The following is a 12365-nucleotide window of genomic DNA, read 5'->3' as shown; positions in this document are numbered from 1 at the left end:
ATCTACTATCCAAACATATAATTTTCTAAATAATGCTTTTGGCGATGATTATAGGTAAGAGCTAAATTTGGATAAACTTGTTTTTGCTTAAGTTTATTATTCAAAAGGAATACAAACATATCTTTGGTAATAAGATGGTGTACAATGTATAATATATTACCGTCAAGTTCATTTTCACAAATTTGATTTGGGTAAAAATAAAAAAAAATTCTTTAATATAACGGGCTGATTAAAAATTTTCATGGATGAAACTGTCTATAATAGCGGAGTGAAAAATTGTAAATTGACATTAGAGCTTTGAGTATATAAAATGGACATGTAAGTAGAATATTTTGAAAAATATATTTCAATCTTAGTACCCCTTAACAGGAGAAAAGTCAATGCATGTTGTATTTGAGATGGATGGAAAAAAAGTTTACAAAAATAATGGACTATCATGGGGATATTAATGAGTGCATTTCTAAAAAAGTTACTCTTTTATATTTTTTTGGACAGCCAACTTTAGAATAAGAATTTTGATACAATTTCGGAAGGTAAGTTACTTTCAACCAAAAAAAAAAAGTGCTACCCATGTAGAACTATCTTTTACGTAAACTTGAGATAATAAATCGTATGGTCTGTTTGTTAAAAAAGCAAAAAAAGGAAAATCCTATGGGCTGCTTCACTGACCAAGGTGACTGTGTAGACGAAGAAAATTTCAGGATTTGATCATGGAGCACATGGTAATGTTTAGCTGATTTCTGTTGGGAATGTAAAAGGCCTTGTTAATGGTATTAGTGACATGATCCTTCAATTACACCCAAATCTTTTCGGCCCTAACCTAGACCCACGATGGAGAAACTTTTGGGCCGTGTTCAAGAGAAATGGCCCCTTCTTTTGGGTTCCTATTGGCCAAGGAACGGAGAAACCGAGTATTTTTTTAAAAAAAATAAGTGAGAAATCTTAAATTCAAAATTTCTTATTTACAATTCTGTTCATCTTACCACCCAATCCAAATCTCTCCTAAGAAGGTGAGGGTATGAACTTGGGGTGCAAATGAGTCGAGTTTAATTTAGTAGTTGGCAAGCTCGCTTAATCCAAATTCAAACTCGAACTCGCATTGACCAAGTTCAAACTTGAATTCAAGTAATTCAAACTACTTGACAAGTTGAGTTCAAATTTAATATGTGAAACTTGATAGGCCGTCGAGTTTAATCGAGTTCAATCGAGCTTTATATATATATGTTTTTCTTAATTTTATTAATTTATTAGTATGAAATTTCTATTTTATCTCTTTTTGAAATTATATAAAATATAAATTAATATTTCTTAAACTCGATTAGGTTAAACTAAACTCAATTGAGCTCGAAATAAGTTTGATTTGGCTTGATGAGCACGAGCTCGAATTCGAGTAATGCAATTTATAATTGAACTTGAATTCGAGCTCAAATTTCAAGAGTTTGAACTCTTGACCAAATTTTTTAATTCAAATCGAATTTGGGCACTCAATTACACCCCTAGTTTGAATTAGGAGTAGATAAAATCCGCTAATCCAAAAATCCGTCATATATGATCCAATCTAATCTGAAAATTAGGATACCCAATTCATATTATTTGATCGAATCAAAAGAGGGTCGGATATCAGCTTAGATGTGGGAAGGGTTAGTGTCACATATTTAAAAATTCGTAAGTACCCAACTCACCCCTGCATACACATTTTTTTTTATTTTTTTATTTTTATGCACATACAATAAAACAATAGTTTTAAAGCTAAATAAGCAATATCATTGAATAAATCACATTAAAAATATGGGAGACTATAGTTTGTTTATAAGTTTCATTTGTAAAGGTCATGATCTTATATTTTTTAGAAAAGAGTTTAATTAATGTGGAATATATAATTAAAAAAAGGTGCTACTTATTTCAAATTTTTATTGATTTTGAACTCTTTTAATTTTTTTCCTTTTTCTAGTATTCGCTTCTCATGTTTGTTTCTTGGTGAGAGACTTTTTTGAGAAAAAATCTTTATTAAATCTTAGATAAATATGTAAAATATAAAATTAAATTAGTATAAATCATTTTTTTTTAAAATTAAATGATAAGCAGAGTGGGATGGGTGCCCATTGACTCGACCTTATCTCAACGGGCATTCGATAACCAAGTACCCACTAATATGTGGGGTAGGTAAGGGTCAAAAAATGGTTGATTCGCAATATATGGGTCGGATCAGCTAAATGGAGCATTAGGCATCGATAACCAAGTACCCACTAATATGTGGGGTAGGTAAGGGTCAAAAAATGGTTGATTCGCAATATATGGGTCGGATCAGCTAAATGGAGCATTAGGCAAGTACCCCACACGTGCCCACCCTAGTTTGAACTAGCAGTGCAAACAGGTCGAGTCAAGTCGAATTTTGAGTTAATCGAGTCGAGTCTCAACTTAGTTTTATGAAGTTCGAACTCAAACTCGAGTTTGACAAGTTCAAAATATAAAGTTCGAGCTTAAAAAATAAAAAATATAATTGTTTAATTTTAATAAAAAATGAATAAAATAATAAATTTTCTTAACAAATAATAATATATATAATTTTACTATTAAAATAAAAAATAATATATATATATAATCGAGTTGGCTCACGAGTTAACGAGTTGAATATCTTTAACTTCGAGTTCAACACTACTTAACAAGTTCAGCAAATGGATTTTCATTTATCAAACACTCAAAACATCTGAAAAAATTCAGATTCAGCACTTTTTTATGTTATCAAACAGACTCTTAGTCAGTTCAAACTCGGACTCGAGCAACTCACGAGTTGTTCGATTCGATTGCAGCCCTAGTTTGAACAAAGGAACACATGATTATCTGGATGATATATTTACTGACTTAACGAGAGTAAAAGGAAATAGAATAGACAAAATTGATGTTCTCCATGTTATTTGGATAGATATAACAAAAACAAAAGCAAAATGAAATGTTTTGCACGCTACAACAAAGAGAAAAAGAAATAGAGTAAATGATAGCTTACAGTTTTACCTATGCTGGATAAAATGGTATTTTGTGACCTTACTACTTTTTTTTTTTTTTTTTTGGATACAAAGGAGAGGCAAATGCCTCTTAACACGGTACTAAGCGCGGGACTGTTACCCCAATTACATCAGCTCCTAAGTAGTACTGTGACCTTACTACTTTAATAAAGAAACCATTTAGCTTTTTGACATGTTTACCGCACCTGAACTTATCCTCCAATGAAACCAAGCCGAGGTCTTCTATCCTGAACCATTTGTTTTAGAAGGTGATACCGACATATAACATGCAAGAACGAAAGAACCGGGGAGCGCTTGCCACCACCCTTTTCTTAGATGTCTTGTACTGGCTGAAAGAAACCTTGACAAACAACAAAATAATCCATGAGCTGCAATGACTTTAACACCTGCAAAAGCGCTGAAAAGATGCAGCAAACACATAAATCGAAACAGATACCAAATTGCTTCCAGTTACCTCTTTGATCCTTAGCTTAACTATTATTCTGATTGCCTTCCGTTGGTAATTCTCCTCTATAATCCACAACTAAAACTATTTTCTCCAAGAGTACACTATCAGGATGGGCGCCTTTGAGAATAGCATTGCCTATTATTTGTCTAAACCTCTTGGAAGATTTGTTTCATCAGAGGCTGCAGGCAGGTTCATCCTTGATAACATTCTCCGTGAGGAGAAACGAAAGGTCCAATGCCTGTAGTTAAGCGTTTAAACAAGTCAAAACTTCCGATTGTGTGGCTTGATCGATCAGGAAGCCCCCTTCTAACTAACAAGTTGCCCTGCTGCTCCCGCCGCGGCTGCATGCTGCTGCAGTTAGGCAGTAAGAACCATCCATTATTTGAGTCCCACGTTCATACTGAAACAAGAACTTGTGCTTTTGCTAGGCAAACTCATTCATGACCACTGGTCTTCATGATCAATGGCTTTCTGGGGTTCATTATTTAGTCACATTTACTCCAGTCCAGAGCCTTTTTTTTTTTTCTTTTGGTTTGCTAAAATACATAAATGTTGTTAACTTACGAATGCTCTTGGCTTGGCCGTTCAAATTATATTATGGTGTCGCGTCAAACTAACTGTCAATCGAGTTGTGACTTGTAAAGTGCTAAAATGTACTACCATATTCCGCCCTTAACGGCGCAATTTGTTTGGGTTTGACCCCGTATTACCCTCAACGAACACACAATCACATTAGTTGTCCGGACCACAATCTAAAATTCAGCATAAATCTTAACTTGAACCATGCTATCAATTTTTTTTCGGATGCATGCGTGACAACACAGTGTGGGAAAATGATTTCAGTCCACTAGGATCTTGGACGTTAACTTTGGCCCCTTTGAGCAAACCTGGCTAGATCAATTATGAATCATCAGAAAATGATTTTCAACAATTCTTGATCTAATGAAAACTTACTTGGATTGAAAAATTTTGATGAAGGATTTGAAATCCACCCAAATCACTGCAGTGGTTCGGGTTATTTAAGAGAGACTTGGATTTGTAATTTACCAATTATCAAAATATAATTGAAGTACTAAAATAATTGATGATTTACAAATTCAAATAGTTTCTAAGAAATTTAAACAATTAAAGGGATTTGAGAGGATTTCAAATTCTTAATCGAATCCTTTAATCCAAACGCAGCCTAAAAGTTTCTAAAAGTAAATGGAGAAAAATATATTAGAATTAAAATTTTCATTTCTTAAAATAAATGATATAGTAAACCAAAAACAAATTCCCCCCAAAATTACCCTCAAATGAAAGAAAACTAATTACATAAACAGCAGGTAACACATTCCTTTTGCATTCACTGGTTTATTTCCTTTTAGTACTACTACCAGTTTTGTCAAATTTCTAGCCATCATCTCAGATTTTAAGTCCTCCAAGTCTTTCTTCATCTGCTATTTTTCTCTCTTCAAAACATTCAGCTCTTTCTTCACATCCAAACACGCCTCTTGCATGTCATCACCACTCTCGCCGGTCCCACTCCCCCGCGCCCGCAAATCTTATTCTCTCCCCATTTTACCCCCTGCCATCTGCTCAATCCCAATCTTCTTCTTAAGCACAAGGCAGAGGCATTTTTCCCCACGACTTTCGTCAGCTGCCTCGCCGGAAATCTCAATCCCCACAGCAGCTTCACCGACACCTAGTCCATCACCGGCACCACCATTCTCACACATACCTCCTCCTTCCCTATTAAACCCTCCACTTCAACAAAACCCTCGAAAACGTCATCTTCTCCGACGCTTCATCACTCTTATCTATGGCGTTGCCGTTTTCATTATGTACAACGGGAACTAATAAATCCGGCAAGCATTGAGAAGGGGGCTGAATTTCTAAAATTACCCTTCATCTGATTGCAAAATCACCAATCCGGGCTTGAGTTGATGTACAAGCTAGGGCTTCTTGTACTACTATTGTTTAGGGGCGGCAATTGAGTTTGGTCGCGAGTTGGCGAGTCGGTTGAGACTCGAGTATTCTAAATATCATGTCAACCCGAACATGACCCAAAAATTTAAATTGATCAACTTTTTTGATCTAAACACGATTCGTTAATTTCGCAGATTACCTAACCCAACTAAATAATCCGTTTACTTAACTTTCTTTTTATTTTTTAACTTTCTCACTTTGGTAGTATGGTGATTTTTTTTTATAATGGAGTTTTCATAAGAATATACAAAATTGCAACCCAATCTTATAGTAATTTTTTGGTTTTTTTTTTTGTACAAAAACAAAATTACGACACTTTCACAAATAAAATACCTTATTTTCGCATAATATTCATGATTCCGTTCTCATAATACTAATTTATAAATTTAGGTAGTTTTCTTTTTATTTATTTTATGCCTCTAATTTATTAATAAAATTATAAAATTACATATTAAATGGGTCAACCCGTGTTGGCCTAAGTTGGTTCTACTTGCTTAGCGGGTCATTCGGGTCTAACCTGAATTTGATCCAAACCCGTGAAGAGTAAATTTATACCTACTAATTTCGTATTAGGTTCGAATTATGTTTTCGTATCGTGTCGAGAATTGTCACCCCCTATTGTGACTATTTATTGGAAGATTATATTCGACACTGATTGTAAATGGGGCTGAACGGGAGACCTGAGAGAACCGATACCTGTTTTAAAAACTAACCAGAAGGTCTAGTTGGGAGATTGGGCCGATAATTGAGCTTGAATAGCAGACCGGGTTCCCAAATGAGAAACTTAGGCAAAGCTCCTTGGTTAAAATCTTTAATGGGATTTGGATTTGAGAATTGGGCTTTGATTTTCTCGAAATTTTAAGGAAGCTTCCATTTTTTTCTTCTGTTAGGTGGGAAAAAGAAGTCGGTTTGGGGAAGCAATCATTTAGGTATGGATTTTGTTTGAGTGATTTGGTGGACAGAGGTCAGTTTTCAGTGAATTTAATTTCTGAGCTCACAGCGGGAAAGGGGAGGGGGAAGATGGAAACGACGACGTCGTATCATGACCAGAATAACTGGTACTGGCGCGTATGATTGGGGTGAATTTAGTGAATTTGGAGAGTTGAGAGGTTAATTTGTAAATTAGTGTAAATCCATTCACGTGGCATCAATTTCAGCCATTTGTAAGGCTTGCGCCTTCACGTGCCCTGGAACAATAAGAATATAAATTTTTTTCCTTTAAAAACAAAGACACAAGAACAATGATTGGGCTACGTTGTATTCCGACTGGGCCAAATTGACAGAACAGTATGAATCCTGATTGGGCTTTATTTTCCATTCGCTTTCTTTTTGAATTAGAGGAGACGATTTTTTCCTTTCAAGGGTAAGGAATTGAAACAATTTGATACTGATTGAAGTTAAAGTGGAAGGGGAGATTCAAGACATGAATTTGATTCTGGCATGCTCAATTATCTCTTAACCTAGCCATGTTAGGCTTCTCATCGGATTTATTTTACAAAGACTTGCCAAGTACCCGTCTCTCAGAAATTTCATAGAATATCCACGAGTATTTCATTGTACGTGTCCATTGCATAACTCTCTTATGGAACTAGAATTTTGCCTGTACCTTAACACAAATTTTTTTATTTATTGTGAATTTATATAGATATAAAAAATTTAAATAAAATATTAACAACAATCCTACATATTCATCTGTATTAACTTTAAAAAATTAACGTATTTTAAACGTTCAATTGTTTACTAATTTTTAAAAACTTGTTTACATACTTTCACTATAATATGATAGTATACATCAAATTATGTACTCCATATTAAAAAAGTGATAGATATTCTTTTTTACAAATATTCTTTTAGATAATTTAAATTTTTTTAATGACCATAAATCTAGAACTATATGTTCATATTTAATTAAGTAGAAAAAATCCAGCAATTCATTTTTCTTCATCGATAAATATTTAGTTTCCAACAATATTGGTAAATCTGTCGATATAACAGTTAATTCTCTTTTTTACACTAAATTAATTCAAAATTCAGAGAAGAAATGATGAACAATTTGAATACTAATCAACGGTATGGTGGTAAAAGGAAGTAATTTGGGATATGCAAGAATTCAATAATTGTGATTAAGGAAGTAATTTGGGATATATAAGATTTTAATAATTGTGATTTGAAAAAGGTTTTACTATAGTTCTATATGTAATAATTTGATAGAAAGCATAATCATTAAGATAAAATTAGTTATTTTTTAAAACAATATCATTAAGATAAATTTAGTTTTTTTTAAAATTATTTTTAAATTAGAAATAATTTTTAAACACGTAATAGAATCTAAATATGATTTAATATAAGCAAAACCCAAATGATCCATAACCCGTTAATTCTCTTCAATTAGGCATGTCATGTAGGAATGAGAAACAACTCTAATTAAAATAACTACTTTCATATATATACATACATATATATATATGATATCAGGAAAAGATTCTAATCGAGTTGAATAATTGACTTGTTTAATTTCTAAATTAAATTGAAATGAGCTCTTATCATTGAAATTTGAATAGTTTGATGTTTTCACCAATAATCTTAACATTTTATACTCATGCATCTAATTTCAAAGATATATAAAGTTTAAATCTTTTTTGAATACTAGACTTAATTATTAAAAATTAGTATAATTTATTTATTTTTTTAGTATAAACGAAAGATCTCAAATTCAGAAATTCTCGCGTAATCTAACTTTTAGATTCATCTTTCACTGCTAAGGCATTAACTTGGTTCATCTTTCACACCATATCTGAGATTGATGAGAAAGGAAAGGCTGCCCAGAAACCTTGTACCAGATCAGCGGAATTCATTTAAATGGGCCCATGGAAAAGGCCCATACAGATATTTAAGAAAAAAAATCAGCGCGGGATCGAAGTAGCAAAATGAATAAATTTGAATCGAAAATTTGAGTTCCGTGGGAACCGCCTCTCTCATTTCTCTCTCTCTCTCTCTCGCTCTCTGCGGCTCTCAGAACCCTACCTAGGGTTTTGCTCTGCGTTAATTTATTTTGATACGAATTTATTGATTTATCCAAAATTTTTCATCTTTACACCAAAGTGAAAAATTGTTGTTAACACAAAATTTTTCAGAGAGAGTATTTTTTGTAGCGCAGATAAGGGGAGGGGGCGATGGAATTTGGGGGGCGAAAGAGAGAAAGACCAGACGGCGCTTTTACCGGTAACGGAGGCTACAAAAAGTCCAGAGATGGTTAGTTTTCTGGGGATACCACTTTTTCTTTTCTGGGTTTTCTTCGAGTAATTTTTTTGGGGAATACTTTTTAGATTTCTTACGGTGTATACTTTTGAACTTGTTGCCCTCCTTGTTTAGCGGTTTTGCTGAGTTTTGAATTGTAATTTTACTAAAGTCAAGATTTTTAAGCAGAAAAAGTGATTTTTTTTTCAGTTTAATTCATCCATCATAAGACATTGAAATTAATTAAAGCTGTGGCAATGTTCCTTTAAAAAAAAATTTCCTGTTATTTATATAATTTGTTTTCTTTTTTGTAACTCTCTATATTTTTTTTAAACTTTTTTCAGTTCCGTGATATTGTACTTTTTATTTGTTATTTTGCTAAAATTGATAGGCGTTAAATTGATGGACTGATTCATATATAGGAGAATTTTTACAATAAGTTGATAACTGCGAGTCATTGATATTGATCAGGGTATTGAGGTTCCACATCTAGCAATGTATGCATTTTAAGTATATGATTGGGTGCGTCACCTAAGCTTAACATTCAATTCTATGGAGGCCTGGATAGTGATGCACTCTGATATATCAGTTCACTGCACTGAAATTAAAAAACTGGCAGGATGACAGAAAATAAGCTGATGAAGACTTGTGGTTTTAATAATTTACTGAATACAAAGTCATTTAATTAACCCCTTATGCATTTTGTTTTAAAAAAAAAGGGTGAAGTTGTTGTTTCTTCTTCATACAAACAATATTTGGCACATAGTCATTAGAATACTCAGTAGCAGCCCGTGTCATGTAAAGGTAATGATTACTTGCAGAGGAAATGATTAATTTGCAATAGTGAAAGTTCAGCTAAATCAGGCGAATGAGTTTTAAGTTTTTAATCTGTATATGATGGATTCCTCATTTTCTTTTATTCTTGCTAAATGGCCATGAAGGTTATCTAGTTAGAAAGCTCAAATTTAACTGAAAGGGATAATCAATTTTTGCAACAGAACTGGAGTCCTTTACAACTGGTGTAGGAAGCAAATCAAAGCCATGCATGAAGTTTTTCAGGTTTCAATCTTAATCCATCTAAAACAAATATCGCTAATTCGATCTTTTTTGTCTTCACATATCTTTATATCTAAGAAATGTTGCACGTATGACAAGGATGATCCTATTGCTCAAGTGGTTTCGTGCTGGTTATCCATGTAATGCTATCGATATGAGTGGAATAACCGGATAAAAGTCTTTCATTACCTGAGGTTGCTGAGTAAAGGTTATTTCGGATAATGGATAATTCCTTTTTGGTTTTCTTGGTGATTTTGCCTTCTTTTCTTGCATGTTTAGACATGATCTCAATCAGAATGATCAGCTGGTGATGAGTGTGCTTGTGCGTGCTTTTTTTTTCTCTTTTCAATCTGTAATCTAATCTGCACAATGCCAGTCATGCTGATGGTGGGCCTTCTATTCCATAGTTACATATGTAAGATTGATCTCATATCCAAAAATTGACAAGCTGGCATTAAGTCAAAGTTTCATATGGCCCTATAACTAATATCTAGAGTAGGTTGAACTTTTGTGTTATTCGATATTCAAAACATCAAATGCTCAATTAATCCCATTTACTCTTGGCTATATTGGCCAAAATATTGGACTTTTGTAGCAATTGTTGAGTGTGTGTCTTTTGTTTGCCTGTGATTTTAGTGTTGTAAATTCTTGTTCATTGGCTGTTTTGCAACATCAAATTGTTTAACCAGTAAACCGAAGGTCTTAGATTTTTTCTCTTAATTCTATCTTTTCTTTTTTCCTGAGGATGGTTCAAGACTTGTGTTCTTTGGGTAGGAAAAATCACCTTAACTAATTATTGCGAACAAGATTCATGTAGTTGTGTATACTAGTGCTAGAAATTTTACATCAACTTTAGGTGGGAATTTTTGGTGTTTTTAACTTATATAATGGACCTTCTTTGCCCTTCCGTTCTCCCAATAGCTTTTCTTTGTTCCCAACTGCAGAAAGTGGAGCAATTAAATGGACATTAAGCTGACTTTATTCATGTCAACCACTTATCCTTTCTTTCACTTTCTTCTATTTAAAGGAGTACTCCAGTATAATGTTTTGGTGAACTTAGTTTCCTCAGATCATGGAATGGAAATGTTTTTGTGAGAGATTGCATGTATTTGAGTTTCCTAGTTCTAGTTACCAATAAATGAGTGAGGTACGCATGACAATACGTGGTATTTTTGTTGGGTTCCAACAAATAAGGTTTCAGTACTTCGTAGAGGTTAGTAAATGGTGATACTGTTAAGGATAATTTTCTAGTTTGGAAATTTTATCCAGCCTAGTAAGGTGGCTTTTGCTGAAAAGCAATTTCAAGAGTCATTTTTTCCAGGGAGCAGTTAGGATTTGTGTTGACTCTTATTTTTAATTTGTTCAACTTTTGAGAGAATACATTCTCATTGCATTTATACAAGTTTCTTTTTCTGTTGTGTAATGCAGCACATCTGGATGCCAGTTTGGTGAGGGATGTCATTTCTTGCACTATGTTCCGGGTTATAGTGCTCATTCACAGTTGGCAAATTTGGGTGCAACTCCAGCTGTGCCAGGTGGTAGAAATGTGCCGTTCAGTGACGGTCCTACTCTAACTGTCAAGACCAAGCTCTGCACCAAGTTCAACACTCCGGAAGGATGCAGATTTGGTGACAAATGCCACTTCGCTCATGGTGACATGGAGCTGGGGAAGTCACTGGCTCCTGGGTATCAAGACCCACGATCAATGGGACCAATGGGCAGGCTATCTGGACATTTTGAACCATCCCCTCCAGGCTTAGGCGCTGCAGCTAGCTTTGGTACATCAGCGACAGCAAAGATCAGTATTGATGCCTCCCTTGCTGGGGCTATTATTGGAAAGAATGGGGTGAATTCCAAACATATTTGTCGAGCCACAGGTGTCAAGCTTTCTATAAAAGACCATGAAACTGACTCCAATCAGAGGAATATTGAACTTGAAGGATCCTTTGATCAAATTAAGCAAGCTAGTGGCATGGTACGTGAACTCATAGCGAATATTGGTGGGCCTACAAGTCGTACCAGTAATACATCCGGTTCCTTCGGTCGTGGTGTTCCTCCAGCTAGGCAGTACAAGAGTAAGATGTGTGAAAATTTTCCAAAAGGTTCTTGCACATTTGGGGATAGATGCCATTTTGCTCATAGTGCTAGTGAGCTACGCAAGCCTCCAACATGAGCAAACACCCTGTGCCTTTTGTGTTGAGCTTTAAATTTTACATAATAGCAGCTTTGGAAGAAAGAGATATGGTAATTTTTACTGTATTAGAGCTCATTGAGTTGTTTACTTGCTTTTATCCTTTTAAGCTTCTATTATTCGAGCCTCATCTGTTGCTTTACGGGCATGTAGCTTTTGATACTTTTTTGTGGTCCTTTTGGAATCTTGGGGATCTAAAATGCTTCTATATTTGTTTCAGATGGAACCTTCCTTAAACAAAATATTATCCAAGTTTCGCCAAGCTAATTTCAATTGAGAAGTTTACTTCCGTGTTGCCGTATGATTTGTTTCTAGTCTACTTCTAAAAGGTCTTTGTGCTGTTGCAAAAACTGATAATCTGCGAAAAACTCAATTCACTTCCTTAATATTTGGTATGGCGATATCTATTTCTTCATCTGGTACAAATAACAACCGTTTGCTA

The 12365-nt window shown here is 34.2% G+C and overlaps 1 protein-coding gene across 1 annotated transcript; it reads left to right on the top strand.

The window, feature by feature from the left end:
- The first annotated feature begins 8370 nt into the window (after nucleotides 1–8370).
- On the top strand, nucleotides 8371–12217 carry LOC113762299 (zinc finger CCCH domain-containing protein 14-like). The gene is made up of 3 exons (XM_027305687.1): nucleotides 8371–8691; nucleotides 9675–9735; nucleotides 11161–12217. The coding sequence occupies exons 1-3, from the start codon at nucleotides 8613–8615 to the stop codon at nucleotides 11903–11905; spliced, it is 885 nt and encodes a 294-aa protein (XP_027161488.1). The 5' UTR covers nucleotides 8371–8612; the 3' UTR covers nucleotides 11906–12217.
- The last annotated feature ends 148 nt before the right edge of the window (nucleotides 12218–12365 follow it).

Source organism: Coffea eugenioides, chromosome 2, assembly GCF_003713205.1.
Source record: "Coffea eugenioides isolate CCC68of chromosome 2, Ceug_1.0, whole genome shotgun sequence".
NCBI classification, from domain to species: domain Eukaryota; kingdom Viridiplantae; phylum Streptophyta; class Magnoliopsida; order Gentianales; family Rubiaceae; genus Coffea; species Coffea eugenioides.
This window is presented reverse-complemented; position numbering and strand designations above follow the sequence as displayed.